The 14,015-nt window shown below is 51.5% G+C and overlaps 1 protein-coding gene across 1 annotated transcript; it reads right to left on the reverse strand.

Moving 5' to 3' along the window:
• Positions 1-1,622: 1,622 nt before the first annotated feature.
• LOC120021690 (short transient receptor potential channel 5) lies at positions 1,623-13,110 on the reverse strand. Its single transcript, XM_038965526.1, has 6 exons — positions 12,724-13,110; positions 12,141-12,458; positions 11,834-12,037; positions 3,496-3,832; positions 3,102-3,241; positions 1,623-1,949 (listed from the first exon to the last, which is right to left on the reverse strand). Exons 1-6 carry the CDS (start codon positions 13,108-13,110, stop codon positions 1,623-1,625), a joined length of 1,713 nt encoding a protein of 570 aa, XP_038821454.1.
• Between the last annotated feature and the right edge of the window lie 905 nt (positions 13,111-14,015).

The following is a 14,015-nucleotide window of genomic DNA, read 5'->3' on the forward strand; positions in this document are numbered from 1 at the left end:
TTGTGTTTTTCTACAAAACCCTTTATTTGGACTTTGATGAGCCAGAAACGATTACCATAGTCCTGTAAGCTGCAAATGCAGGGTTGCCAACAAAGAGCAAGGATTAGAAATCCAGACAGCAGAAGCCTTTGAATCCTAAACTGATATTTTGCATTACAGTAACTCAATGAACCACTAAAACCTCCAAAAACAGATGGAGGCGAGAGATACAAACTGCTCATTCTCCAGAATGACTCAGGGGCTGGAGGAAGCAAATGAGATTTAGTGCACTGCAATATATTTTATTCATTACGGGAGAGGGAGAGGATTATGTGTATACTGTAAGTTTCTCTGTGAAACATCGGGACAAATGAAAAGGGCTTTTCTATTGTAATAGGTATTGGAGTATAAGACCCTGTTTTCTACCTGCCACCCTCTTCCTGCTCCTCTTCCCAAACAGTTCTGTCTATTTACATCTCTTCATATTCTCCTCCTCTCTCAATTTATTTCAAGCTCCTTCCTCTACCCTCCTCCCTCTACCCTCCTCCCTCTACCCTCCTTCCTCTACCCTCCTCCCTCTACCCTCCTCCCTCTACCCTCCTTCCTCTACCCTCCTTCCTCTACCCTCCTCCCTCTACCCTCATTCCTCTACCCTCCTCCCTCTACCTTCCTCCCTCTACCCTCCTCCCTCTACCCTCCTCCCTCTACCCTCCTTCCTCTACCCTCCTCCCTCTACCCTCCTCCCTCTACCCTCCTTCCTCTACCCTCCTCCCTCTACCCTCCTCCCTCTACCCTCCTCCCTCTACCCTCCTTCCTCTACCCTCCTCCCTCTACCCTCCTTCCTCTACCCTCCTCCCTCTACCCTCCTTCCTCTACCCTCCTCCCTCTACCCTCCTTCCTCTACCCTCCTCCCTCTACCCTCCTTCCTCTACCCTCCTCCCTCTACCCTCCTCCCTCTACCCTCCTTCCTCTACCCTCCTCCCTCTACCCTCCTCCCTCTACCCTCCTCCCTCTACCCTCCTTCCTCTACCCTCCTCCCTCTACCCTCCTTCCTCTACCCTCCTCCCTCTACCCTCCTTCCTCTACCCTCCTCCCTCTACCCTCCTCCCTCTACCCTCCTTCCTCTACCCTCCTTCCTCTACCCTCCTCCCTCTACCCTCCTCCCTCTACCCTCCTCCCTCTACCCTCCTTCCTCTACCCCCTTCCTCTACCCTCCTTCCTCTACCCTCCTTCCTCTACCCTCCTCCCTCTACCCTCCTCACTTTACCCTCCTCCCTCTACCCTCCTCCCTCTACCCTCCTCCCTCTACCCTCCTTCCTCCTCCCTCTACCCTCCTCCCTCTACCTCTACCCTCCTCCCTCTACCATCCTCCCTCTACCCTCCTCCCTCTACCCTCTACCCTCCTCCCTCCTCCCTCTACCCTCCTCCCTCTACCCCCTCCCTCCTCCCTCTACCCTCCCTCCAGCCTCCTCCCTCTACCCTCCTTCTACTTCTCCACTCCCTTCCTTGTCTCAGAATGTACAGGTCCCGTCCATCTCTTTATACACCCTTCTTTCTGTTTATCCAAAGCCCTCTTTTTTGTCATTACACAGTATTTGTCTTTCTCCGTTCTCATATCCCCAGGATAAAGGGTCTCAGATAACTCACGTAGAGAAGGCGTTGTTCTGCTTCTCACAGCGGATGCCCTTGCAGTTGTTGGGCTCGTCCGAGGCCTTGGTCTCGTAGTAGAAGTACAGCTGGTTGAGCCCGTTGGCGAAGGCTAGCAGCACCAGGCAGTAGATGAAGAGGAACTTGAGGATGTCCAGCAGCATGCGTCCCAGGGAGATCTGCAGAGGTCCCAGGTGGGAGTTGGCTGTGAACAGGGAGATGAGGCGCAGGGAGCTGAAGATGTTGGCGATAGCAAACAGGGCCTCGGCTATCAGCGTTGGGTGCCACATCTCCCATTCCTCCCGCGGCCGAGAGCTGTTGTACTGTTATGGAGACAAGAGAGAGAGAGAGCTGTTGTACTGTTATAGAGACGAGAGAGAGAGAGAGCTGTTGTATTGTTGTGGAGACAAGAGAGAGAGAGAGCTGTTGTACTGTTATGGAGACGAGAGAGAGAGAGAGCTGTTGTATTGTTGTGGAGACAAAAGAGAAAGAGAGCTGCTGTACTGTTGTGGAGACAAGAGAGAGCGAGAGAGATTGAGAGCTGTTGTACTGTTGTGGAGACAAGATAGAGAGAGAGAGAGAGAGAGAGAGAGAGAGAGAGCTGTTGTACTGTTGTGGAGACGAGAGAGAGAGAGAGAGAGAGAGAGAGAGAGAGAGAGAGAGAGAGAGAGAGAGAGAGAGAGAGAGAGAGAGAGAGAGAGAGAGAGAGAGAGAGAGAGAGAGAGAGAGAGAGAGAGCTGTTGTACTGTTGTGGAGACGAGAGAGCGAGAGAGAGAAAGAGAGAGAGCTGTTGTACTGTTGTGGAGACGAGAGAGAGAGAGAGAGAGCTGTTGTATTGTTGTGGAGACAAGAGAGAGAGAGAGAGAGCTGTTGTACTGTTGTGGAGATGAGAGAGAGAGAGAGAGAGAGAGAGAGAGAGAGAGAGAGAGAGAGAGAGAGAGAGAGAGAGAGAGAGAGCTGTTGTACTGTTGTAGAGAGAGAGAGAGAGAGAGAGAGAGAGAGAGAGAGAGCTGTTGTACTGTTGTGGAGACGAGAGAGAGAGAGAGAGAAAGAGAGAGAGCTGTTGTACTGTTGTGGAGACGAGAGAGAGAGAAAGAGAGAGAGAGAGAGCTGTTGTACTGTTGTGGAGACGAGAGAGAGAGAGAGAAAGAGAGAGAGAGAGAGAGAGCTGTTGTACTGTTGTGGAGACGAGAGAGAGAGAGAGAAAGAGAGAGAGCTGTTGTACTGTTGTGGAGACGAGAGAGAGAGAGAGAGAGAAAGAGAGAGAGAGAGAGCTGTTGTACTGTTATGGAGACGAGAGAGAGAGAGAGAGCTGTGTTACTGTTGTGGAGACAAGAGAGAGGCAGAGAGAGTACTGTTAGCTACATGTCAGAAGGCCACGGTTATGTTGGAATGTGTATGTTGGCAAGAATAAATAGACAGGAATTTCTTAACCCTCACAATAGCATCAACTCATCTTGAAAAAATACACGTACCTTGAAGTAAGCAACTAGTTTCAGTGAGATAGTGGCCAAGTAGAGAGAGTTCATAGCAAAGTCCATCAGGTTCCACCAGTCATGGACGTACTCAGTGAAACCGCCGTCCCACATCTCCTTTATCTCAGCCCAGATAAAGCCTTAAGGGCAGACAGGTGTCAGTCAGTAAGGCATGTGACATTGCACACTGCAATTAATGGCACCTGTCACAATAGTTTTACAGTGTAAACGTATAACTAGTCCAAATCAGAAACAGATTAACTGCAGCAAAATTCAGCATTGCATTTCTCAATATCCACCCAATTACACATTAGAACCTGTTAGAGTGGTTTCTAATGATAAAGTTAGCTCTCCCCAGTCACCTTTTCGCCCCCCACCCCATCCCTCTGCTCACCCAGCACCCAGGGAAGGATCATCCACTCCACCACGGTGGGCGGTGGGCCCTGGACGTGCAGGTCTGTTCTCACAATGCGCTGGGAGGCCAGGAGGAGGAGGAAAAGGAAAGTCAGGTAGGAGGCTGTGTGGCAGATGAACTTGATGAAGGGCTTCTTGATGAAGAGGCCCAGGGCACTCCTGGGGGCCAGCAGGTAGACCAGGGAGAAGATGGGGAAGAGCAGGCCGATGGTAAAGCAGGTGACCAGCTTGACCGCCCAGTGGCGTCTGCGCCACCCCGGGAAACCGTCGTACCACAGGGTGGCCAGGAGCTGCTGGCAGTTTGGCTGGGACACAAACTGGAGAGGAAGACAGTGACAGATACAGGAAGAAGATCCATAAGGGAAATCAAAACAATAGTATCAGACTGGGCCAGTGTTGTACAGAGTGTTGTACGTCCAACCACCAAGAAATTCAAAAAATCGAATACAATAGAAGCATACCGGGGTGGATATCGTACATATCTTTAATATGCTTCTGCCACGTAGTGCTTCAGATATAAAGGCAATGTGTACTACGTAAAGTCCCAGGCTCTCGCCAACTTTTCTGCAGTAAAACTAACTTCCCTGTGTTAGTACCTGGAGCTAACCTCCCACATATGACCTCTGATCTTGACACAGCACGGAAAAAAGGGGGCGGAGGTCGGGCTGCCTTCTGAGAATTCATTGGCGAGTGAGTAAACTTCCACTGCCATCCGTTCTATTGGCCAACGTGCAATCATTGGAAAAGAAATGGATAACCTACAATCAAGATTATCCTATCAACGGGACATTAAAAACTGCAATATCTTATGTTTCACAGAGCCGTGGCTGAACGACGACACAGATAATATAGAGCTGGAGGGATTTTCCATGTACCGGCAGGACAGAGAAGCTACGTCTGGTAAGACGAGGGGCGGGGGAGTGTGTCTATTTGTCAATAACAGCTGGTGCACGATGTCTAATATTAAAGATGTCTCTAGGTATTGCTCGCCTGAGGTAGAGTACCTTATGATAAGCTGTAGACCACACTATCTAAGAAGAGACTTCTCATCTATATTATTTTTAGCCGTCTATTTACCACCACAAACTGATGCTGGCACTAAGACGCACTCAACCAGGTGTATAAGGCCATAAGCAAACAAGAAAATGCTCATCCAGAAGCGGCGCTCCTAGTGGCCGGAGACTTTAATGCAGGCAAACTTAAATCAGTTTTACTTCATTTCTACCAGCATGTCACATGTGCAACCAGAGGAAAAAAACTCTAGACCACCTTCACTCCACACACAGAGATGCATACAAAGCTCTCCCCCGACCTCAATTTGGCGAATCTGACCATAATTCAAGCTTTCTGATTCCTGCTTACAAGCAAAAACTAAAGCAGGAAGTACCAGTGACTCGCTCAATACGGAAGTGGTCAGATGACATGGATGCTACGCTACAGGACTGTTTTGCTAGCACAGACTGGAATATGTTCCGGGATTCATCAAATGGCATTGAGGAGTATACCACCTCAGTCATCGGCTTCATCAATAAGTGCATCGACGACGTCTACCCCACAGTAACCGTACGTACATATCCCAACCAGAAGCCATGGATTATAGGCAACATCCGCATCAAGCTAAAGGCTAGAGCTGCCGCTTTCAAGGAGCGGGACACTAATCCGGATGCTTATAAGAAATCCCTCTATGCCCTCAGGCAAAGCGTCAATACAGGATTAAGATTGAATCCTACTACACTGGCTTTGACGCTCGTTGGATGTGGCAGGGCTTGAAAACTATTATGGACTACAAAGGGAAACCCAGCTGCGAGTTGCCCAGTGATGCGAGCCTACCAGCGAGCGAAATGCCTTTTACGCTCGCTTCGAGGCAAGCAACACTGAAGCATGCATGAGAGCACCAGCTGTTCTGGAAGACTGTGTGATAACGCTCTAGGTAGCCGATGTGAGCAAGATCTTTAAACAGGTCAACATTCACAAAGCCACGGGGCCAGACGGATTACCAGGACCTGTACTCAAAGCATGCGCGTTCAACTGGCAAGTGTCTTCAGTGACATTTTCAACCTCTCCCTGACCGAGTCTGTAATACCTACATGTTTCAAGCAGACCAGCATAGTCCATGTGCCCAAGGAAGCGAAGATAACCTGCCTAAATGATTACCGCCCCGTAGCACTCATGTCGGTAGCCATGAAGTGCTTTGAAAGGCTGGTCATGGCTCACATCAAAAGCATCCTCCCGGAAACCCTAGACCCACTCCAATTCACATACCGCTCCAAAAGATCCACAGATGACGCAATCTCAATTGCACTCCACACTGTCCTTTCCTCACCCGTACAAAAGGAACACCTATGTGAGAATGCTGTTAATTGACTACAGCTCAGCTTTCAACACCATAGTGCCCTCAAAGCTCATCAATAAGCTAAGGACCCTGGGACTAATCACCTCCCTCTCCAACTGGATCCTGGACTTCCTGACGGGCCGCCCCCAGGTGGTAAGGGTAGGCAACAACATGTCTAATACGCTGATCCTCAACACTGGGGCCCCTCAGGGGTGTGTGCTTAGTCCCCTCCTGTACTCCCTGTTCAAACATGACTCCAACACCATCATTAAGTTTGCTGACGACACAACAGTAGTAGGCCTGATCACCAACAATGATTAGACTGTATGGAGGAGGTCAGGACAACAACCTCTCCCTCAATGTGAGCAAGACAAAGGAGCTGATCGTGAACTACAGGAAAAGGCGGGCCGAACAGGCCCCCATTAACATTGACGGCCCAGAGGAAAGCCCAAAACATTGTCAAAGACTCCAGTCACCCAAGTCATAGACTGTTTTCTCTGCTATCGCACGGCAAGCTGTACCGGAGCGCCAAGTCTAGGACCAAAAGGCTCCTTAACAGCTTCTACCCCAAAGCCATAAGACTGCTGAACAATTAATCAAATGGCCACCTGGACTGTTTACATTGACACCCCCCCTTTGTTTTTACACTGCTGCTTCTCACTGTTTATTATCTATGCATGGTCACTTTACCCCTACCTACATGTACAAATTCCTCACCTGACCTGTACCCCTGCACATTGACTCGGTACTGGTACCCCCAGTATATAGCCTCGCTATTGTTACTTTATTATGTTACTTTTTATCATTTGTTACTTTAGTTTATTAGATAAATATTTTCTTAACTCTTTCTTGACCTGCATTGTTGGTTAAGGGCTTGTAAGTAAGCATTTCACGGTAAGGTCTACATATGTTGTGTTCGGCGCATGTGACAAATAAAGTTTAATTTGATTTGATTGTGGATGCATAGGGATGAGAGACCAACGACCCGATTTTAACGACTTTACTAACTGTGGCATGCTGGGTAACCAGTCCCAGCAGAGCAGCTGATTCTATCAAGCCCAAACAGTAGTTCCCCCTCCTCCCTGATGTGTGAATATTTGATGCACATGCTGAATTCAACTAGTTTAACCCTGCTGTCCTCCCACCGCCCCCATGTCCCCTGACTTCTCCCTGACAACCAGTAGTTTAACCCTGCTGTCCTCCCACCGCCCTAATGTCCCCTGACTTCTCCCTGACAACCACTAGTTTAACCCTGCTGTCCTCCCACCGCCCCCATGTCCCCTGACTTCTCCCTGACAACCAGTAGTTTAACCCTGCTGTCCTCCCACCGCCCTCATGTCCCCTGACTTCTCCCTGACAACCAGTAGTTTAACCCTGCTGTCCTCACACCGCCCTCATGTCCCCTGACTTCTCCCTGACAACCAGTAGTTTAACCCTGCTGTCCTCCCACCGCCCTCATGTCCCCTGACTTCTCCCTGACAACCAGTAGTTTAACCCTGCTGTCCTCCCACCGCCCCCATGTCCCCTGACTTCTCCCTGACAACCAGTAGTTTAACCCTGCTGTCCTCCCACCGCCCCCATGTCCCCTGACTTCTCCCTGACAACCAGTAGTTTAACCCTGCTGTCCTCCCACCGCCCTCATGTCCCCTGACTTCTCCCTGACAACCAGTAGTTTAACCCTGCTGTCCTCCCACCGCCCTCATGTCCCCTGACTTCTCCCTGACAACCAGTAGTTTAACCCTGCTGTCCTCCCACCGCCCCCATGTCCCCTGACTTCTCCCTGACAACCAGTAGTTTAACCCTGCTGTCCTCCCACCACCCTCATGTCCCCTGACTTCTCCCTGACAACCAGTAGTTTAACCCTGCTGTCCTCCCACCGCCCTCATGTCCCCTGACTTCTCCCTGACAACCAGTAGTTTAACCCTGCTGTCCTCCCACCGCCCTCATGTCCCCTGACTTCTCCCTGACAACCAGTAGTTTAACCCTGCTGTCCTCCCACCGCCCTCATGTCCCCTGACTTCTCCCTGACAACCAGTAGTTTAACCCTGCTGTCCTCCCACCGCCCTCATGTCCCCTGACTTCTCCCTGACAACCAGTAGTTTAACCCTGCTGTCCTCCCACCGCCCTCATGTCCCCTGACTTCTCCCTGACAACCAGTAGTTTAACCCTGCTGTCCTCCCACCGCCCTCATGTCCCCTGACTTCTCCCTGACAACCAGTAGTTTAACCCTGCTGTCCTCCCACCGCCCCCATGTCCCCTGACTTCTCCCTGACAACCAGTAGTTTAACCCTGCTGTCCTCCCACCGCCCCCATGTCCCCTGACTTCTCCCTGACAACCAGTAGTTTAACCCTGCTGTCCTCCCACCGCCCTCATGTCCCCTGACTTCTCCCTGACAACCAGTAGTTTAACCCTGCTGTCCTCCCACCGCCCCCATGTCCCCTGACTTCTCCCTGACAACCAGTAGTTTAACCCTGCTGTCCTCCCACCGCCCTCATGTCCCCTGACTTCTCCCTGACAACCAGTAGTTTAACCCTGCTGTCCTCCCACCGCCCCCATGTCCCCTGACTTCTCCCTGACAACCAGTAGTTTAACCCTGCTGTCCTCCCACCGCCCCCATGTCCCCTGACTTCTCCCTGACAACCAGTAGTTTAACCCTGCTGTCCTCCCACCTCCCTCATGTCCCCTGACTTCTCCCTGACAACCAGTAGTTTAACCCTGCTGTCCTCCCACCGCCCCCATGTCCCCTGACTTCTCCCTGACAACCAGTAGTTTAACCCTGCTGTCCTCCCACCGCCCCCATGTCCCCTGACTTCTCCCTGACAACCAGTAGTTTAACCCTGCTGTCCTCCCACCGCCCCCATGTCCCCTGACTTCTCCCTGACAACCAGTAGTTTAACCCTGCTGTCCTCCCACCTCCCTCATGTCCCCTGACTTCTCCCTGACAACCAGTAGTTTAACCCTGCTGTCCTCCCACCGCCCCCATGTCCCCTGACTTCTCCCTGACAACCAGTAGTTTAACCCTGCTGTCCTCCCACCGCCCCCATGTCCCCTGACTTCTCCCTGACAACCAGTAGTTTAACCCTGCTGTCCTCCCACCGCCCCCATGTCCCCTGACTTCTCCCTGACAACCAGTAGTTTAACCCTGCTGTCCTCCCACCGTCCTCATGTCCCCTGACTTCTCCCTGACAACCAGTAGTTTAACCCTGCTGTCCTCCCACCGCCCTCATGTCCCCTGACTTCTCCCTGACAACCAGTAGTTTAACCCTGCTGTCCTCCCACCGCCCTCATGTCCCCTGACTTCTCCCTGACAACCAGTAGTTTAACCCTGCTGTCCTCCCACCACCCTCATGTCCCCTGACTTCTCCCTGACAACCAGTAGTTTAACCCTGCTGTCCTCCCACCGCCCTCATGTCCCCTGACTTCTCCCTGACAACCAGTAGTTTAACCCTGCTGTCCTCCCACCGCCCTCATGTCCCCTGACTTCTCCCTGACAACCAGTAGTTTAACCCTGCTGTCCTCCCACCGCCCCCATGTCCCCTGACTTCTCCCTGACAACCAGTAGTTTAACCCTGCTGTCCTCCCACCGCCCCCATGTCCCCTGACTTCTCCCTGACAACCAGTAGTTTAACCCTGCTGTCCTCCCACCGCCCTCATGTCCCCTGACTTCTCCCTGACAACCAGTAGTTTAACCCTGCTGTCCTCCCACCGCCCCCATGTCCCCTGACTTCTCCCTGACAACCAGTAGTTTAACCCTGCTGTCCTCCCACCGCCCCCATGTCCCCTGACTTCTCCCTGACAACCAGTAGTTTAACCCTGCTGTCCTCCCACCGCCCCCATGTCCCCTGACTTCTCCCTGACAACCAGTAGTTTAACCCTGCTGTCCTCCCACCGCCCTCATGTCCCCTGACTTCTCCCTGACAACCAGTAGTTTAACCCTGCTGTCCTCCCACCGCCCCCATGTCCCCTGACTTCTCCCTGACAACCAGTAGTTTAACCCTGCTGTCCTCCCACCTCCCTCATGTCCCCTGACTTCTCCCTGACAACCAGTAGTTTAACCCTGCTGTCCTCCCACCACCCCCATGTCCCCTGACTTCTCCCTGACAACCAGTAGTTTAACCCTGCTGTCCTCCCACCGTCCTCATGTCCCCTGACTTCTCTCTGACAACCAGTAGTTTAACCCTGCTGTCCTCCCACCACCCTCATGTCCCCTGACTTCTCCCTGACAACCAGTAGTTTAACCCTGCTGTCCTCCCACCGCCCCCATGTCCCCTGACTTCTCCCTGACAACCAGTAGTTTAACCCTGCTGTCCTCCCACCGCCCTCATGTCCCCTGACTTCTCCCTGACAACCAGTAGTTTAACCCTGCTGTCCTCCCACCGCCCTCATGTCCCCTGACTTCTCCCTGACAACCAGTAGTTTAACCCTGCTGTCCTCCCACCGCCCCCATGTCCCCTGACTTCTCCCTGACAACCAGTAGTTTAACCCTGCTGTCCTCCCACCGCCCTCATGTCCCCTGACTTCTCCCTGACAACCAGTAGTTTAACCCTGCTGTCCTCCCACCGCCCCCATGTCCCCTGACTTCTCCCTGACAACCAGTAGTTTAACCCTGCTGTCCTCCCACCGCCCCCATGTCCCCTGACTTCTCCCTGACAACCAGTAGTTTAACCCTGCTGTCCTCCCACCGCCCCCATGTCCCCTGACTTCTCCCTGACAACCAGTAGTTTAACCCTGCTGTCCTCCCACCGCCCCCATGTCCCCTGACTTCTCCCTGACAACCAGTAGTTTAACCCTGCTGTCCTCCCACCGCCCTCATGTCCCCTGACTTCTCCCTGACAACCAGGCCCTCAACTCCCACGTGAATGTGCTGTCCTTGTCTGCACATAATCTACATTCATCTCTGACCATCTACCTCTAGAATGATTGCTGTTTTGAATAAGGTAACTTTAACCAACCATAACATGTCCGAATGCTGACTGAACTGAGAGTGTTGCTGACTGTAGGGGTCTGAGGATGAAGGATGAAAGAGCTGTAGCCTACTTGCTGACCGAGGCATGATTATTCTACCTAGCCTTTTCCCCACTGTGGTTGGTTAGGTTCTCTTAACAGCCCCGCAGAGCTGGATAAGACTGAGAATTTATTACACTGCAGAGAGAAATACAGTATTCAGCTCACAACAAAGGAGCAGCCAAATGCCAGCATTCCAATCAAGAGGAGTGTGTGCGTGTCTGTATGTGATTGAGGATGAGTGTGTGCTTTTGTTTGTCCCACACATATGTGAGGGTGTGTTTGTCAGACCTCTCCCGGGGTACAAAAGGGAAGGAAAGACAGCGTGCCAAATGTATTTTATACCAACAAAAAGAAGTAACAGAATGGCAGAATTCTCAGTGGTATAGTAAACTGTGAATAGATCCCTTTAGTTGGCAATGAGAGAACACAAGCCAGCTGATCACCCAAGCTCTCGACTTGCCTGTGTCTCATTTCATTTAGACTTAAAACGCTGTGACTCACTTCTACATGCTATTCCTGTAGATATTTTTTATAAATAGATGGTGAGATGACTACAATTTCTGACACAACTCAAATTGGTCCTGTTATCACTGTTCAATATCAAGACGATTTAAATTAAAGTGCTCGACCGTCAAGCTTCCATTGTCTACAACAGATCTCCTCTAGTCACTGCTCTCTTCTGAAATGTCAGGTTCATTTCCTCTAGTGTGCTAGATTATTATTAGTCAAGTGTTTTGCCACTGTCACTGGCAGCAACTGACATTTTGCTGCTTAAAGAAATATCCTAGGAAACAACGAAATTCATCATTGGCACTCTAGTGATTTTATCACAAGCATACAGGAAGATGTGCTTGTTGAAATAGGTAACACTGCCCAGTGAGCACTTCACCTGATACAGTGCCAATCCATTCAGCTAAGGACACCCTCACTATACCAGACAGACATCTTCTGCACGGCCCTCTCTCCTCTCCCCCTCACCTCTTTCTGGTGGTACTTGATGGCCAGTTTGAGCTTGGCCAGGTCGCGGCAGTCCTTTGGGTCCAGCTCCTCACTGAGATAGTCACGGTGGTTGAGGATGGTCTCCAGCTCTCTGGAGCTCCGGGCCTGGTCCAGCAGGTCCTTGGCAAACAGCTTACACTGTTGGGACAGCTCCTCGTATTCCTGACGGAACTCATTCTCCACCTGGAAGAGTCATAAACTAGTTAAAACCCCTTTATAAACCCTTCATAAATCCTTAACACTACTGGGACAGCTCCTGGTAATCCTGACAGAGCTCGTTCCCCACCTTGCTCAGTTCTTTCAGCTCCCAGCCCAGGCGGAAGGCGGTCAGGATGGGGTCTTCGCTGGACAGGGCAATGAGGGACGGGCTGGCTAGAGTCTTGTAGACATTGAGGCGAGAGCGGGAGTGGCGCAGGCTGTCCACCTCGGAGCTGGACACGCACGCCACACAGTCACAGCGGATCTGGTGTGGCCGGGGGATGGTGACTTTGCGCTGGACCAGCAGCTTGATGATCTCGTAGTTGTTGGTGTGAGCTGCCAGCATGATGGGTGTGATGTCAGGGGTAAACTCTGAGAACTGGGTATCCATCATCAGGTTGGGCACCTGGAGAAGAGAACAGGGGGTTGGGGTGGAGAGGGATTAATGAATGCCCCAGGCAAGAGCATAACCTGTATAACTTACATAACATGTATATAACCGGGAGAACATATAGTACGTAACATGTATATAACCAGGAGAACATATACATAACATGTATATAACCGGGAGAACATATACATAACATGTAACCATCATGCTAATTGGGCTACAGTAAGGACCTTGTAGGCCTAGGCAACTAGCTGAAATGTGCTCCTAAGGTCCTCCTTACCTGTTTCTCTCCACCGGGCCTGCGGTGGGACAGCAGCAGCTCCACGGCGCCCACCACCTCCTTGCGGATGGCGTAGAGCAGCGCGTCGCCCACGTGCACGCCGTGGTTGAGCAGCAGCTCCATCACCTCCAGGTTTTCGTTCTCGATGGCGATGAGCAGAGCGCTGCGCCCCAGCGGGTCCAGGCAGTTCACGTTGATGTTGTAGTAAATCTCTGCCTCCTGCAGGGCCAGCTTCACCCCGGCATAGTCGCCCTTCTCCACCGCCGTCAGGTACGCCCGCTCCTCCGCTGACAGCTCCGCTTCCGCCCGCACGATCTGCAGCGGGATGCGGTCGCGGTACGGTGAGTAGCTCGCCTTCTTGTAGTACAGCTGGGCCATGGGATTCATCATGTGCACACAGTCAGCGTCACTTACGACCTACTGGGAGATTGGAATCTGGGGGCAAACAAAGAACAGCATTGGTTCGTTTTGTTCTCCACATATTGCGCAGTAGGACAGTGTTGATAGCCTAAAAGGCTTTGTATACAGCATTTACTGTGATGCGGTCAAAGCAAACATACTTTTTGTGGTTCGCGGAGCAGCGCAGAGCTGTTGTGAAGGAAGATGTCAAGGAAGTGAGTTTGTGTTTATACAGGACTTCCCACCCTCACCTACTGTCAGCCAATCATGTCATTGTGGAGCTATACGGAGACCTCCAGAGTGTACATTTGAGAGTAGCGCGGCGATGCGATTTCGGAGCACAATTTGGCCTCTGCGTGCCTCCGCGTCACACCCTCCATACGGCGCCTCCGACCACATTTTCGGATCAAGCATAAATTGGATTGCCAAATTCACACCCCAGCGAGCAATGTTTTTTATTCCTGTCTTGGACTTCTATTCTATTCACATAGAGGGTTCCACTCCCGCTCAAGCCAGGTTATTGGCCCCATGCTAATTCGGTCATTTTTTCAGCCTCCTCCCATGATGTTGCTCCACACAGCTGAATGCATCAGTAGGATAAACGGCCTCTCTGTTTGATCACTGCAAGAGTTATTTTTTCCAGGAAACTGACAGCAGAGGGGAAGAAGCCCATAGAAGATGGAACTAGTGGGGCCCCTCTGCCACCCCAACGCCACCACCTCGTCTTACTAAAATTATCTGCCGAAATTGTTGCAACCCCTATTACTAGCCTGTTCAACCTCTCTTTCGTATCGTCTGAGATTCCCATAGATTGGAAAGCTACCGCGGTCATCCCCCTCTTCAAAGGGGGAGACACTCTAGACCCAAACTGCTACAGACCTACAGTGGGGAGA

Source organism: Salvelinus namaycush, chromosome 26 (genome assembly GCF_016432855.1).
Source record: "Salvelinus namaycush isolate Seneca chromosome 26, SaNama_1.0, whole genome shotgun sequence".
Classification (NCBI taxonomy): Eukaryota; Metazoa; Chordata; class Actinopteri; order Salmoniformes; family Salmonidae; genus Salvelinus; species Salvelinus namaycush.

Bases quoted from the DNA above. Each gene is read 5' to 3' on its own strand.
- LOC120021690 (XM_038965526.1), bottom strand. From the start codon at position 13,110: ATGAATCCCATGGCCCAGCTGTACTACAAGAAGGCGAGCTACTCACCG. The intron at 12,459-12,723 runs GTAAGGAGGACC...TCTCTTCTCCAG, and splicing joins GGCCCGGTGGAGAGAAACAG to GTGCCCAACCTGATGATGGA. The intron at 1,950-3,101 runs GTACGTGTATTT...TCTCCATAACAG, and splicing joins AACTAGTTGCTTACTTCAAG to TACAACAGCTCTCGGCCGCG.